The sequence below is a fragment of the Macaca mulatta genome, chromosome 10, assembly GCF_049350105.2.
Source record: "Macaca mulatta isolate MMU2019108-1 chromosome 10, T2T-MMU8v2.0, whole genome shotgun sequence".
In the NCBI taxonomy this organism is placed as follows: Eukaryota; Metazoa; Chordata; class Mammalia; order Primates; family Cercopithecidae; genus Macaca; species Macaca mulatta.
In genome coordinates, this window is record NC_133415.1 from 20,279,499 (window position 1) to 20,299,831 (window position 20,333).

A 20,333-nucleotide genomic window follows, 5' to 3' on the forward strand; every position below is an offset into this window, starting at 1 on the left:
GGAGGCTGAGGCAAGAGAATTGCTTGAACACAGGAGGCAGACACTGCGGTGAGCCAAGATCATGTCATTTGCACTCCAGCCTAGGTGACAGAGCAAGACTCTGTCTCAATAAATAAATAAATAAAACGTCACAGCAATTCCCAGCTTCACAGGGTTATGAGCATTAAATGAGAACATATGTGAACAAGCCCACTTCAGTATCCGGCTCATGGAACTCAGTCAGTGTTTTATCTGCTTCTCCTGTAATGTGATGTCATGTTCACAAACACCAGGTAAAAGACAGTATTTGGCATCTTAGGTATCACGGAAAGAGAAAAGAATTTGCCATCTGGATAGAACTTTAGAGATTTAGTCTAATCCCTTGCTTTATAGTTCATGAACTTGAAACCAGGAACGGAGAATTGGAAGCCCAAGACATATGAGGATACCAAGTCACATGAAATGTGTTCAGATTTTCAGACTGGGAGAATTATTTCCCAATATATTGAAAAAAGAAAATATGTTGGCACAGTGATGGAACCATTCTTAGTAACTTCGGAGAAACTATGGAGAATGGGGGCAATATTTCCAAAGTATAATGTTCCATATCTACTATATACCAGGTGCTGGGGATGTATTCATGAAATAAAAACGGAGATAGCTAACTGGCCCAGTTTTCAAAAAGGAGGAAAAAGATACTGGAAAAAGTAACCTTATGATCCTTTTGCTTTGATTCCTTCACAAAATTCTGGGCAGATAATGGAGTAAGTGGACAGTAAGAACTTAAAAAAGGAGCTGATCATTAGGAGTCAGCAGTAGTGAAACGGTAGTGACTAGTTAGACTTGACTTCATGTTTTCACTGGGTTACTCATCATGAGACCTTCTCTTGGATTTCCACAGGCATTTGATAAACTCTTTCCTGATATCCAGACAGTAAGAATGTGGGCAGGAAATCTAGAAAAATCACATACAAGAACTCAACATACCCAGCAATTTGAGGCTCTGAACTGTACAGGCAGGATTCCTGAATACCCTGCTAGAGCTCATAAGGAAAGGGCATGGGATTTGAGCTCAGAAAAATTTTCTTTTAATTTCAGTGCTGCCCTCCCCAGCAGCATAAACTTGGATAAATTATTTAACATCTCTGGGCTTCCCTTGCCCTGCTTGTGCTGTATTCCTCAAGAGGTTGTTGCAGGAACTAAACTAGATGATGAGTATAAAAGGCCTTTGTAAACTGAAGATGCTTTATGAACATTAGTTATTATCACTGTTCTAGTGCTGTAGTTGCTCATCATGGGGGTCCTGAATTATAGGTTACCTTACTAGGCATCTGTGGACACCTGGTATGGGTCAGGCCTATGCTGGGCACTGAGAGTACCTAGTGCCTGCCTTCACGTAGTTTGATCTGGTGATAGACAGATATGGCCACAGGGTCCTTCCTGGGTGTGATGTGCTTGAGGACACATTGAAGGAACCCTTCCCAGAAGAGAATGAATGCTCTGTCAGAGCAGGGCCTGGAAAAAGGAGAAGACAGCACCTGAAGGAGATGTAGGAGGCTACAGAAGGAGTTAAGAGAGCAGAGGTTTGGGGAACTCCCAGGGAGCCTTATGTGGTGAGTCATCAATGGAGTAGGGCAGAAGGTGACCAGAGACGTTCCTGAGGGAACTAAGGTTCACAGAGAAGGTTGCTGTTTAAGGTCACAGATCTAGGAACTGACAAAGCTGGAGTTTGACCCAAGTCTTTGGACTCCAGGTCCAACATACTAAAACTGCCTCAAATAACTATTTTATTCTTGCCATGTGATTTACAGTAATATTTCTGAAAGTGTAACTAAAGGAATAGCAGCATTGGACCCTCTGGTCAGTCTGTTGAAAATGAAGATTCCTGGGCCCCACTTCAGGTATACAGAATCAGAATTGCTGAGATTGGGGCTAAGAATCTGCATTTTAAACAAGTCCCAGTGGTTCTGATCCACACTAACAATTGAAAACCAATACTTTTCTTTTTCCTAAGTGCTTTTCCACTTGATTTCATTTTACTCTCATAATAACCCTCAGAGGCAGGCAGGATAGATCACTATCGTTACCTTGTTACAAACGAGAAAATGAATTTACAGATAGCTTGTTCATCTTCTTATCCTGAACGTAGCTTAATAAATAAATGTTTGATGATTGACATTTTGTTAAGCCTTGGCTCAGCAGAGACTTTCACCCTCCTGGTGCCACTCTTACCCATCTGTAACCCCACAGTAGCTGCCTCTCTCTTTCCTCAGTGACACGGCAGCAGTGCTCATGTTATGGTATAAAAAGGTGATTCTAGGTCAGGCGCGGTGGCTCACACCTGTAATCCCAGCACTTTGAGGGGCTGAGGCGGGCAGATCATGAGGTCAGGAGATTGAGACCATCCTGGCCAACACGGTGAAACCCTGTCTCTACTAAAACACATAAAATTAGCCAGGAGTTGGGGTGCGTGCCTGTAGTCACAGCTCCTCGGGAGGCTGAGGCAGGGGAATCACTTGAACCCAGGAGGTGGAGATTGCAGTTTGCGTCACTGCACTCCAATCTGGCGACATAGCGAGACTCCATCTCAAAAAAAAAAAGGTGATTCTAGAAGATAGCGTCATTCCATGAAAGCGCTATCTCTGGAGCTAAAACAAATTTCAAACAAACAAACATGAGGGATGACATTAGCCAACTTCAGAAATGGTGCTTCTGCAAAAGTCAGTGCTACTGATGAGAGTGGAGCACCCTCTGATCTCAGCAAAATCTCTATAGGGCATCATCGGGAAGTCATGACCAGAATACAGCTGACACACAGAAGAAAACAACCTTAACTCAAGTCTGGCATGAGGTACTGAGGGTTTTTTTTGTAATCGTAAGGAGGATGGAGAAAGAATTTGTTAGCACCCTTCCAGCACTGCCCATGGGAGAAGGGACTCTAGCCTTTGGGGGGAAAATGAAAAACAAGGCAAAATAAGCACAGCAGGTTGCTACAGTTGCAGAAGGCATGCCATTCCTTGAGGCCCTGGTTTTGATGGCTTAAGACTTAGGGATGACATTTACAGACTGAGGTCTTAGTCTATATAAGTTTGAGCTTATCTTATCACCTCAAAAGATAAGCTCTTGCCTAAAAGAATATTGTAGAGCAAAGAGATGGTAATGGTGCATACTGGATGGGCTTTATTCAAGTGTCCAAAGAGTCGTTCAACAAATAACATCACTCACCCAGCAAACACTCTGAGTGCCCACTACATTCTAGGCACTTTGCTAAACTCTGGGATACAAAGACAAACTAGATACGGCTCCGCACTTGGAGAATTTCATACTCTAAGAGTGATGCTAGATGTGTAAACAAATATTGACATGGATATAACTGAGGTATGAAGAGAATAACAAAGAGAGAAAAAGTCTCTGATTGGTGGGAGAGGTATGGGTGGATTTGGCGGGGACTCCTCCACAGAAGACGGGATGGTATTGGCAGTCTCTAATAGGCTGATTGCCAGGCAGATAAGAGGCATTCTGGCCTGAAGGAAAAATATGTGCAAATGCGCTGAGGTATAAAGAGTGTGGTACGCTCACATACTGCTGAGCAGGTCGTCTGTAAGCTCTTGTGCAGGGCACCTGTGGGCAGCAATTAGAGCAAAGGCCGGGATGGTGGAAGAGAGTAGGGGCAGAGCACTAAAGACCAAGTCTGCTAGGCTAAAGAGTTGCCTACAGGGAGTGAAGAGCTATCAGAGGTATTTAAGCAAGCAGTGATTCCTAACAGAACACAAAGCCTGAAACGCCAAAGAAAACTCTGATCTTTAGTTGCCAGTTTGGCTCTTTGATTGGGTATAAATGCCTAAAGTCTACAGCTGGCCGTGTATATGCCCACGTGAAATTTGCTGGCCAACTAGTGTTCACTAACAGCAGAGCATGCCTTTGTCCTAGGGCCACATCTCTACTGCCGTTGTCATTTTAACATCTGAGATTTGTCTATATGGGCTGTAAGCAGATAAGTATAGAATTGCAACCCCTTATAGATAATCATTCACTGTTGCTCCATGATACTAATTAGAAAACTGAATGTCTAACATTGAGTATCAAATGCTGTGTTAACATGGACATCCTTCTCCAGGCTGCATTGGGAAAAATGCTTTGGATATCTCAACAAATCTCTAGGCAATTCAAGGAAAAAAGCCCTTGTCTGGCAGGGAAGACCTGAAAAATCGCCCTGGTTAACAGAAAATCTGCTGTGTGGTCTTAGGCAAGCCATTAAATCTCTCTGGGTTTCAATTTCTTCCTCTGTAAAAGGAAGGAGGTAGGTGAGCAAAAAATTCCATACCCATTATAGGTCAATGCTTAAAGAAGCAATGAGGGCCGGGCGGGGTGGCTCAAGCCTGTAATCCCAGCACTTTGGGAGGCGGAGATGGGCAGATCACGAGGTCAGGAGATCGAGACCATCCTGGCTAACACGGTGAAACCCCGTCTCTACTAAAAAATACAAAAAAAACTAGCCGGGCGAGGTGGCGGGCGCCTGTAGTCCCAGCTACTCGGGAGGCTGAGGCAGGAGAATGGCGTAAACCCGGGAGGCGGAGCTTGCAGTGAGCTGAGATCCGGCCACTGCACTCCAGCCTGGGTGACAGAGAGACTCTGTCTCAAAAAAGAAAAAAAAAAAAAAGAAGCAATGAGGAAGGGGGTGTGTCGGCTGGTCGGCTGGTCGACCACGCAGAGAACTCTTCAAGGCTGATGTTATCTTGGTGAATGACCCTAATCTAGGCCTAGCTTTTGGCCTTTCAGGTTTTTGACCTTCCTAATGTCCAGAGAGGTGTAGACATTCTGCGATGGTTCTGACCTAACCATTTATCAACCTCTCTGTATACACTTATGAATTGACTATTAAAATCAGAACACCCATATCCGCTATACAGGTACTACTTCCAGACCCTTCCTGTTATTAAGAATCCCAGGAAGCTGAATTAGGCATCAGAAGGTTATTCGGTGAGCATGGACTTAAAATAAAGGGAAATGAGCAGCCACTGAGAGAAATTTCATCCCGGCAGTGGTGAGTCAGCCAAACTAACCCTGCTTGCCACAAAGGACCCTATTCTGGTGACCAAATCTAGATTCAGCATCTTTATCTGAATACAGTACTAGTTTTGCTTCACTAACTTTTCACTTTCCATTTCACTGCTGGCCACTTATTTATTATATTGGTGTTTTTTTTTTTTTTGGAGACAGAGTCTCACTCTGTTGCCCAGGCTGGAGTGCAGTGGCGCAAACTTGGTTCACTACAACCTCCGCCTCCTGGGTTCAAGCGATTCTCCTGCCTCAGCCTCCCAAGTAGCTAGGATTACAGGCACCTGCCACCACGCCCGGCTAATTTTTGTACTTTTTTTTTTTTTTTTTTTAGTAGAGACAAGGTTTCACCATGTTGGCCAGGCTAGTCTCCTGACCTCAAATGATCTGCCCACCTTGGCCTCCCAAAGTGCTGGGATTACAGATGTGAGCCACTGCACTCGGCCTTATACTGGTTTTCAAACTAAGTTTTAATTGAAAAAATAACTACTTCTTTAGATATGTGCAACAATCACCAATTCACATATTATTCAGCCCTGGCAGACATCTGTCTCTCTAGTAACTAATAACAAAGAGCAAATATTCATGAGTGCTCTGTGAATTGTGTTCCCAGTGCTACACACACTTTTATTCACAGTAATACTGTCAGGGTAGGTTGTAAGGAGGTAGGTAGTAACTTTGTATCTCCATTTATTTCCTTCCTTCCTTCCTTCTTTTCTTCCTTCCTTCCTTCCTTCCTCCCTCCCTTCCCCCCTCCCTCCCTCCCTCATTCCTTCCTTGTTTCTTTCTTTTTTTTTTGAGACGGAATCTCGCTCTACTGGAGTGCAGTGGCGCGATCTCAGCACACTGCAGCCTCCACCTCCCAGGTTCAAGCTATTCTCCTGCCTTAGTCTCCCAAGTAGCTGGGATTACAAATGCCTGCCACCGTGCCTGGCTAATTTTTGTAATTTTAGTAGAGACAGGCTTTCACCATGTTGGCCAGGCTGGTCTCAAACTCCTGACATCAGGTGATCCACCCACCTCGGCCTCCCAAAGTGCTGGTGGGAGCCACCGCGCCCAGCCTCCATATATATATATTTTTGAGATGGAGTCTCACTCTGTCTCCCAGGCTGGAGCGCAGTGGCGTGATCTCAGCTCACTACAAGCTCCGCCTCCCGGGTTCACGCCATTCTCCTGCCTCAGCCTCCCTAGTAGCTGGGACTACAGGCACCCGCCACCATGCCCGGCTAATTTTTTTTGTATTTTTAGTAGAGACGGGGTTTCACTGTGTTAGCCAGGATGGTGTCGATCTTCTGACCTCATGATCCGCCTGCCTCAGCCTCCCAAAGTGCTGGGATTACAGGCGTGAGCCACTGCGCCTGCCGGCCTCCATAATTTTTTATTTTGTTTTATTTTATATTACGTTCATTTATTTATTGAGACAGAGTCTCGCTCTGTCTCCCAGGCTGAAGACTGAGTTCAGCTACTCTAGCTACCAAGTTCTCCAGGAAACTGCCAACCTATCCACCCCATTCCCCATCACAAATCACCTATAAGTAAAAGATACTATGCAAGTATTCCATTTTTTCCACTCTATACTGAATGTATATCTTTGGTTAATGCCATCTTTCAAATATAAAATTTAAGAAAACAAAATGAAACAAAACAAACTTATGATTGGAATTGAAATTTTTCAGATTTCAGGGCAATTCATAATCAGTTTGGTAGCTAGAGTAGCTGAACTCATTCTTCCTCTCTTGCCCCACTCTCCGGAGGTATCTAGGGCTTGTTCCTGCCTGGATTGTAGCTACAGAGAAGTGCAGCTCAAGACCTACTGCAGGAAAGAGGGACTCCTGGGGTCAGCTTCTCTGGCTTCTACTCACTATGGGATAGCTCCTCTGAGGGCAAAAGATAAAGCTTTAACTTATCACCCTGACATTTGCAGGCAATTTTCTAAAACAACCCAATGTCCGGAACTGATTCCTTCTTGCCATTTACAGTAACTACAGCCACGGTGGCTGCTATAGGAAGGATGTGGGGAAGGGGAAGGGGAAGGGCAGGGAAAAGCCTGACTTACATCATATCTCTCGGCCACCTCTAGCAATTCATTCAACAAATATCCCTTCTATGCCAACGATATGCTCAGTGATGACACAATGAGGGGCAAAAGCCCCATAGTCCATGATCAAATTGTTCTATTAGAGGTCTTAAGATATCATTAAGGAGATGATCACATGAATAAATGTGAGATTAAAACTATTTTTTTAAAAAAGCCTCAAAGGAAAGGTCTATGAAAACATAAAACAGGTACCTAACCTATTTTTCAGGGTGAGGAATTACTTCTGTATTTCTCTGAGCCATCCAAGTAAAGATCTAAATGATAAGCAAGAGTTAAGTGAAAAGAGAGTAAGGGGGCATTCCAGGCAGAGGGAGAAAAATGAACAAAGCCCTTGTCAGAAGAGAAGAGAGGCTGAAATGCAGGGAGCAGGAGGTTGTGGAGATGTGGAGAGAGGCCAGATTATGGAGGGCTCTACTGTAGGCCAAATTAAGGATTTTTTTCTTTTTTTTTGAGATGGAACCCTCTGTCACAAGGCTGGAGTGCAGTGGTGTGATCTAGGCTCACTGCAACCTCTGCCTCCCAGGTTCAAGTGATTCTCCTGCCTCAGCCTGCCAAGTAGCTGGGATTACAGGCACACTCCACCATGCCCAGTTAATTTTTGTATTTTTAGTAGAGACGGGGTTTTACCATGTTGGCCAGGATGGTCTTGATCTCTTGACCTTATGATCTGCCTGCCTCAGTCTTCCAAAGTGCTGGGATGATAGGTGTGAGCTACCGTGCCGGCTCAGTTAAGGTGGCAGGTGCCTGTAATCCCAGCTACTTGGGAGGCTGAGGCAGGAGAATTGCTTGAACCTGGGAGGCAGAAGTTGCAGTGAGCCGAAATTGTGCCATTGCACTCCAACCTGGGGAACAGAGTAAGACTCTATCTAAAACAAAACAAACAAAAAAATCACTCCTTCCAACTGTTCTACAGATAATAGATTGGGGGGTGCAGAGTGACTGTGGGAGATGAGGCTATTACAGACATCCAGGTGAGATTATGGTAGCTTGGAACAGGGTGGAGGTGGGAGAAATGGAAAGAAGTAAACCTACCAAAACATAATTCAGAGATAAAACTGATAGGCTTGGATATGCAGGATGAGAGAGAAGAGGTATCAAGGACTCCTAGGTTTCTGGCTTAGGCACTGGGTGGATGGTGGTGCCTCTCAATGACACACATGTTTCAATAGAAGAGGAGCCAGTTTCAGGGGGGAGAGAGTGAAAGTCCAGCAAAGTCTAGAGAAGAGAGTCTGAAGTGCCTGGAAGACATTCAAATGGACAAGCCAGGTTGATAGTACAATATATGGGTCTAGAGTTCAGTGGAAAGGTTTAGGCTGGAGACACTGATTTTAGGGTCATCAGTGTGTGGAGGACAATGGAAGCCATGAGTGTGTGTAAGACTGCCTAGGGAGAAAACAGCACGCCTGAAGGAATGGTATCATCTCAGAGCTGGACAAAGAAGGATAAGCAAACAGGTACTACCAGAGAGGTAAGAGAAAACCAGGACAGTACGGAATGTCACGAAAGCCAAGGGAAGAGAACATTTCAAGATTGACAGATACTAATAATAAATGCTAACATCTGTTAAGTCCCAGTCATGGCCAGGCATTATGCTCAGGACTTTGAATACATGATTGAATTTAATGTGCTTAACAACTTTTTGAGGTGAGAGCCATTTCCCTTTTCACAGACAAGGAAACTCTGGCAAAGAGTGGTTTAAGCAGCTGACTCATGGTCAGGTGGCTGGTAAGTGAAGCTGGCATTTAAGCCCAAGCAGCCTGACTCCAAACTCGATCCACTTTTCTCTAATACAACCCTTAGTGCAGTTTGGGAGGTCATATAAGATGAAGCCTGAAGAGTGGTCAGTGGACAGGCTGATGAGGCTGTTATTTGGAACATTACTAAAGGAATGTTGTTTCAGGGCAGAAACAGAATGGAAGCCAGGCTGGAGCCCATGGTTAGGAATGCTCCATGACATTCTCTATTTCCAGCTGTCTTAGGGAACCAGTTAAGAGACCAGGCCAGGCGCTGTGGCTCATACCTATAATCCCAACACTTTGGAGTTTGAGACCAGCCTGGGCAACAGAGCAAGACCCTGTCTCTACAAAAAAAAAAAAAAAAAAAAAAAAATTAGCTGGGCATGGTAGTGTGTACCTGTAGTCCGCTACTCAAGAGGATTGTTTAAGCCTGGGAGATTGAGGCTGTAGTAAGCTATCATCACGCCACTGCATTCCAGCCTGGGCAATAGAGCAAGATCTGTCTTAAAAATAAATAAACTAATTAGGCTGGGTGCAGTGGCTCATGCCTGTAATCCCAGCACTTTGGGAGGCTGAGGCAGGTGGATCACGAGGTCAGGAGATTGAGACCATCCTGGCTAACACGGTGAAACCCCGTCTCTACTAAAAATACAAAAAATTAGCCGAGCGTGGTGGCGGACACCTGTAGTCCCAGCTACTCGGGAGGCTGAGGCAGGAAAATGGTGTGAACCTGGGAGGCGGAGCTTGCAGTGAGCTGAGATCATGCCACTGCACTCCAGCCTGGGGACAGAGCAAGACTCCGTCTCAATAAATAAATAAATAAATAAATAAGCTAATTAATGAGTTAATTAAGAGGCCAGGCTAGTATGCCAACCACATCCCCCACAGTGCCTTATTTGATGGCTTTTATATATAGCAAATGACACTTGATATATTTGGATAGTTAATATAAGATGCACAATGCTGCTATATGCTGCTGCTAATCCTTCATGTTAAACCATTCTAACGTTTTCAGAGTCCTTGATCATCACAACTACTCCATGAGATGGATTACTTTTATGACATTTTACAGATAAGAAACTGAGGCTCACGGGGGCTAAGGAACTTGCCCACAGTTACACAGTTAGCCTAGCTCAACTAAGACTCAAATCAGATTTTCTGTCTCCAAGTCTACTGTTTTTTTTTTTTTCCTGGGAGTCCTAGTGGAAAGCGGACTCTCTTGGGAGCCAGGGAGACCTGAGTTCAAGTATCAGCTGTGTGACCCTGGACAAGTTAATCCACCTTTCTGGGTCTTCCTGTTTTAGTATAAAATGGGGGTTGCAGTGGCCAGGCACAGTGGCTTACTCCCATAATCCCAGCACTTTGGGAGGCTGAGGCAGGAGGATCACTTGAGCTCAGGAGTTCAAGATCAGCCTAGGCAACATAGTGTTAATAAGACCTTGTCTCTACTTAAAATAAAAAAAATTGGCAAGGTGTGGTAGCACGCCTGTAGTCCGAGCTGCTTGCAAGGCTGAGGTGGGAGGATTGCTTGAGCTCAGGAGGTTGAGGCTGCAGTGAACTATGATTATACCAGTGCACTGTAGCCTGGACAACAGAGCAAGACCCTATCTCAAAAAAAGGTGGGGGTTGCAGGGTTATTTTGAGGACTGAATCAGATAATCTAAGTGTGGTTCTTAATACAACGTTTAATTAATATCAGTTATCTATCTCTGGCCTCACCTCTCTCCATTTTTCTACCCCTGCCTTCTATTGCAGCTTGAAGTGTCTATGAGTCCTTAGTTCTCTCTTCCCAAAGTAAAGAGCAGGATTAAGGCACATTCAAGGTCATATGCTGCTGCTACATCCTAGGAGTACCACTCTGTGGTCAGGCTGGAGTCTCTTGTGGGGGCAGAGGAAGACCCAGATGTCTGCCCTTCCTTCCTCTGTCACGCAGGCCCCAGCCCCCTGTCCAATAGCCAGCCTTAATGATCTACTGGCTGCCTATTTCCTAAAACATAAACTGGACAAATGAGTAAACACCTTCCGGAGAAGGCCACAGCCAGAATCAAAGGTTTAGGCTAGTAAGTGTGGCAGCAACATCAACAGCACAACAGCAGATGGCAGGGTTGCTCCACTGACTCTACATCAGGAGCCTGAGACCCAGAAGAAAGTTAATAGCACTTTTGTTGACATTTTAGAGTCTATGAAGCCTTTGAACTAATACCCTTCAGTGTTATCTGACACTACCAGTGTGTAGCAGGCAGGGTGAGGGCTTTTTACCTCATATTATAGAAGAGGTAACTGAGCTTCAGTGAGGTTAAGAAATATGCTTGTATTCAAGAATGCCAAGACTCTTGTAGGCAAGGAGTAAGAATGCCTGAGTTCAAATCCCAGCTATGCTACCTGTTAGCTCTGTGACTTTAAGCAAGTAACCTCCATTTCCCTATTCTTGAAGTAGGTAAGACTAGTACATTTTATTGAGTCATTGTAAGGATTAAATGTGCTATGCATGTCATATGCTTAGGAGGGTGTCTGGCACAGAGTACTCAATAAATGGTACCTATTACTGTAATTATGACTCTACCAGGCTTGCTTGTCTGGCACAGAGTACTCAATAAATGGTACCTATTACTGTAATTATGACTCTACCAGGCTTGCTTAGATGGGGATGAGGGAGAGTAAATGAATGTGGCTTTCAGCATCACAGAAAGTACCCTGCTGTCAGCCAGCACATTACAACACAGTCTCTGGTTGCTACGTATGTTATTTCTTCACTGGCCTTCCTGGAGTCACTAAATTTAGCGGAAACAGTCTATTGCCTGATGCAGTGACCACAGTCTTCTATCTGCATTAGCCCTTTTCCAGGGTACAGGTATTAGTAAACACTTCTCAAAAGTGAAAGCTCAAATAGTCTTGTGTTTGCGATCCTGAGAAAGGAGGTCCTGAAAGTTCCCAGGAGCCTTAAGAGCAGTGGATTTTCCTTCTGATAATGCTGTTAGGAACCAGGTCAAGCAATACAGACCGAGGCTGGGACCACCAAGACTAATAGGGGTAGCTTTTCTTCCCTCCTCCTAAGCCAAACACCTTTGATCAGGGTGAAGGGACAATCATCAGAAAAGCTGTCAAGGTCCTTTGGTTTGCTAACATGCCAAGAGGCTAGGTCACCATTCACAGCTCCACACTTTAACCTCAGCTACAAATGACATGCTCTCTGGCTACTCTCCTGGCCTCCCCTAAGGAGAGAGAGCCAGGTCCAGAGAACGTCAGAAAGGATTGCCCCACATATAGCATTAATGGCACTGCTCAAGGAAAGGAAAGAGAGGTACTCAGAGTTTTAAAAAAGGCCTGTTGGGTTGGTCTGAGTACAATGGTGTTTACAAGTAATTGATCACTACCAGTTACAGATTTCTTTGTTCCTCTTCCACTCCCACAATTTCACTTCGCTAGCCTAAAAAAAAAAAAAAAAGAAACAAAAGAAAAAAAGGAAAAAAATAAAGAGGCCTGTTGGGAAGGCTTGGGAGGACTGGTCAGCCATGTGTCCAGGAGATCCACAGATCCTGGCCAGCCACCTAATCACACCAGCACAATTACTGACAGAGCTACTTTCAGTTTTGTCACTGGCCTCCATTGTACAATCCCAGGTTCCAGCTTTAAGCAGCTTCCTGTTGTCCTGGGCACCTGAGGGTCTGTCAGAAGGTTAACAGAGATAGGATTATGGATGTGGCTGCAGACAGGAGAATGGGATAATGTAAGGGGGAGATGAAGGGAGGAGTTTAGGGTGGACCCCAGCAATTTCTCCATTCAATATCCAGCCCCACCCCGTGACAAGGAAAACAAAGGTATTGGGGGAAGGGGAGAAGAAAAGTCACTTCCTTTATTGTAACTGTAGCCCAGTTGGGTAAGAGCAAGGCTGGAAGGGGGCCATGAAGAATGAATTTCTCTGAGTAGCACAGAGGGAGAGTCCTGCTCCCAGCAGGCCTGCACTACTCAGGTACTCTAAATTCATCAGAGAAACACTGGTAAGCTGGTGTGTAAGAGATCTTACAAGACCATTCAGGTTGATGCCCCTTGTTCCTCAAAACCCAGGTTATCTCTGGGGTCAGACAAATACAATCCTTCCTAGACCTGAAGATTTTCCTCCAACTGGGGCAAAAGTCAAATTAGATCCAAAAGACAGTCACTCTTCTCAGGGCAAATTACCAGGCTCTATCTGAGGGTGCCATGCCATCCAGTGTGAATTTACCAGGGGAAAGCTCAGAAGTCAGGAGATGTGCTCCTTCAGTACAGCTAGATTAGAGTCTCTGTCCTCAAGGTAAACCTGCAACTAGGAGACAGAACCTAGATACTCTGTTTCCTCCACGGGAATGATATTTGGCTTGATTGTGTCAGGGCAGTTCAAAGTTGCCCTTAATCCCTGGGGCTCCACATCAGATAACCAATGAACGTGTAATAAGAGAAATGGATACATGTAGGTGTATATAGACACATACTCACAGCATAATATAAAGCGACAGTTAATGATTATTAAGGGTTTTTTTTTTTTTCCATTTGTTTTGAGACGGGGGTCTCACTTTGTCCCCCAGGCTGGAGTACAGTGGCATGATCACGGCTCATTACAGCCTTGATATCCTGGGCTCAGGTAATCATCCCTCCTCAGCCTCCCAAGTAGCTGGGACTAAAGGTACGTGCCATCACGCCTGGCTAATATTTTTGTGTTTTTTGTAGAGGTGGAGTTTTGCCATGTTGGCCAGGCTGGTCTCAAACTCCTGGGCTTAAGCGATCCTTCTGCCTTGGCCTCCCAAAGTGTTAGGATTACAGGCATAAGCCACCATGTCTGGCCCTATTAAGGGTTTTCTATATGTCAGATACTATGCTAGTCACTTTGTATAGGTTATCACATTTAATCCTCACTAACAACCACGTGGCATGAGTAATATTCTTATCCTCATTTTACAGATTGGTGCCTGAAGCTCAGGGAAGTCACTTAAGGCTAGTTAATAAATTGCAAAGTCAGGATTTAAAACCATAGTCTCATTCCATAGCCTGTACTCTTGGTTGCTTTTTTTTTTTTTTTGAGACGGAGTTTCCCTCTTGTTGCCCAGGCTAGAGTGTAATGGCACAATCTCGGCTCACCGCAACCTCCGCTTCCTGAATTCAAGCGATTCTCCTGCCTCGGCTTCCCAAGTAGCTGGGATTACCACCATGCCAAGCTGATTTTTTCTGTATTTAGTAGAGATGGGGTTTCACATGTTGGTCAGGCTGGTCTCGAACTCCTGACCTCAGGTGCTCCACCTGCCTTGGCCTCCCAAAGTGCTGGGATTACAGGCATGAGCCACCACGCCTGGCCTGCCTGTACTCTTATTTACCATGCTAACATATCTTACTTCCTCTTTATGTGTCTGTGTACATGTTTATCTTTCTTTCTGTCTCTTGTCTCTCTCTCTCTCTCACACACACACACACACACACACACACACACACACGCATGCACAGAGCTAACAAGCTAGCATCCGACTAGACCTACAAATAACCCAAGACTTCAGTTCTAAGACCAGCTCTTGTCATCCATGGCCTAGGCAACCCTGAGCAAGTCTTTTTGGTTTCAGACCTGTCGTCTATGATATAAATGGGTTACACCATATAGTAGGTGGTTTCTTCTAGTTCTGAAGTTTTTTTAGCTCTAGAAGAATCCAGAAATTCCAAAGATTAACTTGCTCTACCCTGTCCTACTTATTTGGGATAGAAAATATTCATATACATAGGAAAACAGCAAAAACATATATGAACATATGGGTTACATGCCAAGGCAAGACCCAATCTGTGAATTCATTGGGCTTTGATGTTACTTATTAGTCTCAGCTATAAAATGAAAGGGCCAGTCAAAGGCTTTAACTATAAGGTCCCTTACAGCTCTGACACTCTCTGCTCCTATCATACTAAATGGAACAGAAAAGACAGAACCAACTTCCCTGGGAGTAAAAGGGGCAAGAACCAAGGCAATAAGATCCACAGAAAAGACTTGAGAGCTCTGAGTCATAGCTGAAAGGAAAGGATAATAATGCTGGTTCCTCTCCAACTCTTCCAGAGGCCAGATGTCTCCAGGCCAATCCCGTACATGGTTCCCAGGGAAAAGGCAAGTGTTGAAAGGTCAACTCAATTACTTGGTATAAGCACAGGGATGCTTTACAACAAGAGCTATGTGCGGGAGTTGGAATCTACAACACAAGGTGCCTGTCTAGTCTATCTCACTCTGTGCTCTTATATCTCAGATATAAGTCTATCTTATATCTGTGCTCATGTGATATAAGCACAGCCCCACCACTTCAGACCTTGGGGGCCAGGCATGCCCATTCAGCCTCTGGAGTGGACCGCTCTTCTTTCCACCAACAAATTGCAACTATTTTACGTTGTGAACAATACAAAGACAGGTTCCCACTCTTGAGGATTCCAATTTGATGGGAGGAAAGAATAACCATTCACTGGGTATCTACCATGTACTGGGTACACTGCATGTATTATTTCATTCAATCTCAACAAGATTATTACCATTCATTTTCCAGATGAGGAAACTGAGCCTCAGACAGCAGGAACAAATCTGATTTGAAGTCTGTATAATTTTAAAGAAACTGAGCTGCCTACAAAAATAATGTAGCTATAGGCAGGGCACGGTGGCTCATGCCTGTAATCCCAGCACTTTGGGAGGCCGAGGTAGGTGGTTCACCTGAGGCCAGGAGTTCAAGACCAGCCTGGCCAACAAGGTGAAACCCTGTCTCTACTAAAAATACAAAACTTTGCTGGGTGTGGTGGCAGGTGCCTATAGTCTCACCCACACAGGGGGCTGAGGCAGGAGAATTGCTTGAACTCAGGAGGCAGAGGTTGCAATGAGCCGAGATCGCACCACTGCACTCCAGCCTGGGCGACAGAGCAAGATTCTGTCTCAATAATGATAATAATAACAATAATGTAGCTATAATAAAGCTAGTAACAAAAAGTAGGAACCTAGGGAGGCATTCTGTGGTGAGGAAGAGCTGGCTCAGCCAACCACATTAAAAACAACTCTTGGCTGGGCGCAGTGGTTCACGCCTGTAATTCCAGCACTTTGGGAGGCCGAGGTGGGTGGACCATTTTGAGGTCAGGAGTTCAAGACCAGGCTGACCAACATGTTGAAACCTCATCTCTACTAAAATACAAAAATTAGCTGGGCATGGTGGCAGGCGCCTGTAATCTCAGCTACTTGGGAAGCTGAGGCAGAAGAATCACTTGAACCCAGGAGGCGGAGGCTGCAGTGAGCCAAGATCGCACCACTGCACTCCAGCCTGGGCAACAGTGAGACTCCCTCTAATAAAATAAAATGAAATAAAATAAAATAAGAATAAAAACAACTCTTGAAGTACCTGCATAATCTGTAGTGCAGCCACAGGAAAGTTACTCTTCCTGGGCCTCAGTTTCCTCACCCATAAAGTGAAGGATATGGGACAACCCTGGAAAGGGCTGCTCTCATCCCCCCACCCTGCCTCCAGCTGGCCCATTTGTGGCTCTTCCAATTTAACCTGGGTTCAGGGGGGCCACACTTGAGGTTTGGTCATGAGCTCTTCCTTGGTACATTCCTTTCCCCACCCTAAGATTGAGATTCTCAACTCAGAAGCTTGCTTCTCTGTTTTCCACCAGAACACGAAATAGTGGTTGGCCCATAGTACACTGGTAAAGACAGGAAGATACGCCCACCTACCGGAAGCAAGAGCCGTGCCAGGTTTCGTTGACAGTCCTGTACCATATCTGGCTTGGAGCAATGTGGTCCCCACAGCCTGGACACCTCCAGACATCTTCACCTGCACACAAAACCAAGAGGTTGAGAGGCCCAAAGCAGCAGGAGGCAAAGGGACAGGGTTCCTACCATGTAGAATAAGAGCATCTCATTTGAATTAATAGCATCTAATTTGAAAGGGTTAGGCCAATGCTCTGCTAGATGCACAGTTTCTGCCTCCACAAGATCTCTGGTAAGCACTTGTCCAACCTCTGCTCATCTCTCCAGGGACAAGGAACTCATGACCTCAAAAGTAGTCTCATTCCATTTTCTAAAAATGGTTCTGATTATCCTTTTTTCTACAGAAACAAAACTTGCCTTTTTCTAGAACTTTCAGCCTTTGCTTATAGCTCTGAGAAGAAACAAACACAATCTCCTTCTTTTCAGTGTCAGCCCTTCCTATGACTATTCCCAGCCAACAGCCAGAAACTTCTCCTCTCTGGGTTAAACACGTTATTGCCTTTTCCTATACCTCAAAAGCCCTGTTTTTTCAGATTTTTCCATCACCTAGTCCCAGGGCTCATTTATTCAACCAACATCATTGGTCCTCTAGATCAGCAGTCCCCAGCCTTTTTGGCACCAGGCGCCAGTCTCATGGAAGACAATTTTTTCACGGACCCGAGGCTGGGGGTTGGGGGACACGGGAGATGATTTTGGTATCAAATTGTTCCAACTCAGATCATCAGCCATTAGTGAGATTCTCATACAGAGCATGCAACCCAGATCCCTTGCATGTTCAGTTCACAATAGGGTTCACACTCCTATGAGAATCTAATGCCACCACTGATCTGACAGGAGGCGGAGCTCAGGCAGCAATGCTCACTGGCCCGCCGCTCACCTCCTGCTGTGCAGCCTGGTTCCCAACAGGCCACAAACCAGTACCAGTTGGCGGTCCAGGGGCTGGAGACCCCTGTTCTCTTAGATACAAAGCTCTTTGTACGTTGGAGGCTGTTAGATTACATAATCTCTGCTCCTTAAGAAGGAAATCCCCTGGAAAAGAACTGCTCTTTCATACTGTTCATTTTTCACTTGGATGTTATTTCAGAGATAGAATCAAAATACTATTTTAGTTCAGAAAAAGAAAAGTAATGGGTATAAAAGGGAAAGAACATTTAATGAATGCTTCATATATGTCAAGAACTCTGCTAGGTGCTTTCATAGACCTAACCTCATTTAATTCTCAAAATAATCCTGTGAGACAGGTATTATTATATTCACTTAATGGATATGAAAATTAAAACTTGTGGCGGAGGGCAGGGTTGACTGGCTAAGTGGTAGATCTAGCATTCAAACTCAGGTCTGGCTCATTCTAAAGCTTCTGTTCTTTCCATTCTACCGTGTCAACTCTTGTTCACTCCAATGAGGGGAACCAGGAAAGTCTTTGTAGAGGAAGCTGACACTTGAGCTGAGCCTTGCAAGCTAGGGAAGACTTACCTACCACTGGCTGAGAAAGGAGGGTGAAGGGTTGTGCGAGTTGAGAGACCAGCATAGACAAAAGCACAGTCGGTCCATGTACCTTCAAAAAAGAGAGGCCCCAAACAAAATACAAAACTCCTGGTATGGCTCAGATGACAACTTCTTGAAATAAAGAGGACAGCTGAGATCAAGCTGTGGTACCTGACTCAGCCCTAGAAAGCAGGACAAGGTTGTTACAAGACTCCCTTGTGTGCTCTGTGTATGCAGCTTTGTTCTCTCTGGGTAACTCCAGACTGCCACAGGCACAGTGACAGTCACCGAACCCTGTTTCACAGGCACAGGGGCCATGAATAGACAAAGCACAGCTCCCGGCACTTCAAGACTGCTCAACATCATTCTGGAGCGGCCAATGTATACAGTTGTCCTCCTTGTTCCCCAGAGAAGAGTTAAACAAGCTGGCAAGAGGCCTTAAAATACCACCTCAACCTACCCATTCCTCTCTTTTCATGCCTCAGTAATGGGATAAATATATGCCCATCACTCATTCTTCCTGGGTCTAAAATCCTCAGACTCCTTGTCAAGAGGGGCCTTTTTGGTTTTTGGGTGGCAGTGGTCAGAAAGTATGCCATCACTCTCACAAACTCCAAGGTAGAAAGTCTGAGAGACTCATTCAAACCAATCCCAGGTTGGGTTACAGACAGCAGGCAAGAAATGAATTAGTGAGAGATTTTAATGAACACAAACATCCAAACGAATCTTCCAAGTTTTAGAAATATTTTTGGAACTCTTACATGTAAGAGCTTTCAGGGTCAGTTTATGAGCTGCATGCCCCACCTCCAGCAAATCCCATTATTTTAGAGCCGCACCTTGTTTCTTGTTTTTACTTTTTAACCCAAAAGCAATAGCCTCTAACCTGACCACCCACTTACTCAACAATTCAATCTCTTGGCTCTAAATGACTTCTATTTCCAAAATTCAAACAAGATCAGGACTTTCCACTATGAGGATATTCAAGATAACTTGTTATTGCCACACCCTCCAGAGCTTGCCCTGCTTTCTCCAGTCTTGGGAAACTCAAAGACATTCAGTTAACACTTACTTTAGTACCTGCTCTGGGTTAAGCATGAAAGACCCAAAAATCAAGACCCTCTACTCTCTCCTCTCATATCCACCTGGTTTCACTTTCCAAATGTCTCTCTAGTCCTTCCCCCCTGTCCTTCACCCCAGCCCTACTTCAGATCTTTGGCTTCTTTTCCCTATCTACTGTACTCGTAGCTGGCTCATCCACACTGCAAGCTATCTCAGCTCCAGGTTAGACTCCCCAGTGTCCACTGAACACAGGCTGGGCTACTCAGTATGACACGCCTGTTCTGGATCCCATTCCATCTTACTTCTTAGAAGAAGTGCACTTTTAGTTATCTTTACAGCACCCCTCTCCCTCACTGGTTCCTCATTATCATTTAAGTAAGTTCAAGTCACTGCCATCAAAAAAACCTCTGGTACTCTTGCTTCAGCAGCACATACATTAAAATTGGACTGAGACAGGAAGGTTAGCATGGCCCCTGCGCAAGGATGACATGCAAACTCCTGAAGTGTTCTACATGTTAAATCTAATTTTAAAAAAACCAAACCTCTGGATCCCATTTTCTCCTCTAGCTACCACACTTGTTTCTCCCCTTCACAGCCACACGTATGAAAAAGTTGTCTTGGGAGGCCGAGGTGGGTGGATCATTTGAGGTCAGGAGTTTGAGACCAGCCTGGCCAACATGGTAAAACCCCACCTCTACTAAAACTACAAAAATTAGCCAGGTAAGGTGGTGCGCGCCTGTAGTCCCAGCTACTCAGGAAGCTGAGATTGCAGAAAGAATCACTTGAACCCAGGAGGTGGAGGTTGCAGTAATCTCGCCACTGCACTCCAGCCTGGGCGACAGAGCGAGACTCTGTCTCAAAAATAAATAAATAAATAAAAGAGGCCGGGCGTGGTGGCTCACACCTGTAATCCCAGTACTTTGGGGGGCCAAGGTGGGCGGATCACCTGAGGTCGGGAGTTTGAGACCAGCCATGACCAACATGGAGAAACCCCATCTCTACTAAAAATACAAAATTAGCCAGGCATGGTGGTGCATGCCTGTAATCCCGGCTACTGGGGAGGCTGAGGCAGGAGAATGGCTTGAACCTGGGAGGCAGAGGTTGCAGTGAGCTGAGATCTTGCTATTGCACTCCAGCCTGGGCAATAAGAGCAAAACTCCGACTCAAAAAAAAA

General features: G+C 45.0%; 1 protein-coding gene and 1 non-coding gene across 8 annotated transcripts in view; one reads left to right on the forward strand and one right to left on the reverse strand.

Annotated features, from left to right (window-relative positions):
* LIMK2 (LIM domain kinase 2) overlaps nt 1-20,333 on the reverse strand; it is a 68,044-nt gene that overhangs the window by 37,922 nt on the left and 9,789 nt on the right. For 5 of the 7 annotated variants that reach the window (XR_013399270.1, XR_013399271.1, XR_013399272.1 and 2 more), the window contains exon 2: nt 16,580-16,679. The exons of 1 other annotated variant lie outside the window; for it this stretch is intronic. Coding sequence is in view for 2 of the 6 variants with exons in the window: in XM_015150057.3 (XP_015005543.2) it covers nt 16,580-16,679 (100 nt within the window). In the remaining 4 variants the exon portion in view is untranslated. Of the gene's footprint in view, nt 1-16,579; nt 16,680-20,333 lie in introns of those variants that run through there. One more of the 7 variants, XM_077949975.1, reaches the window with a different exon arrangement.
* On the forward strand, nt 19,570-19,677 carry LOC114670632 (U6 spliceosomal RNA). Its single transcript, XR_003720334.1, has one exon. It is a non-coding gene; the product is annotated as a U6 spliceosomal RNA (small nuclear RNA).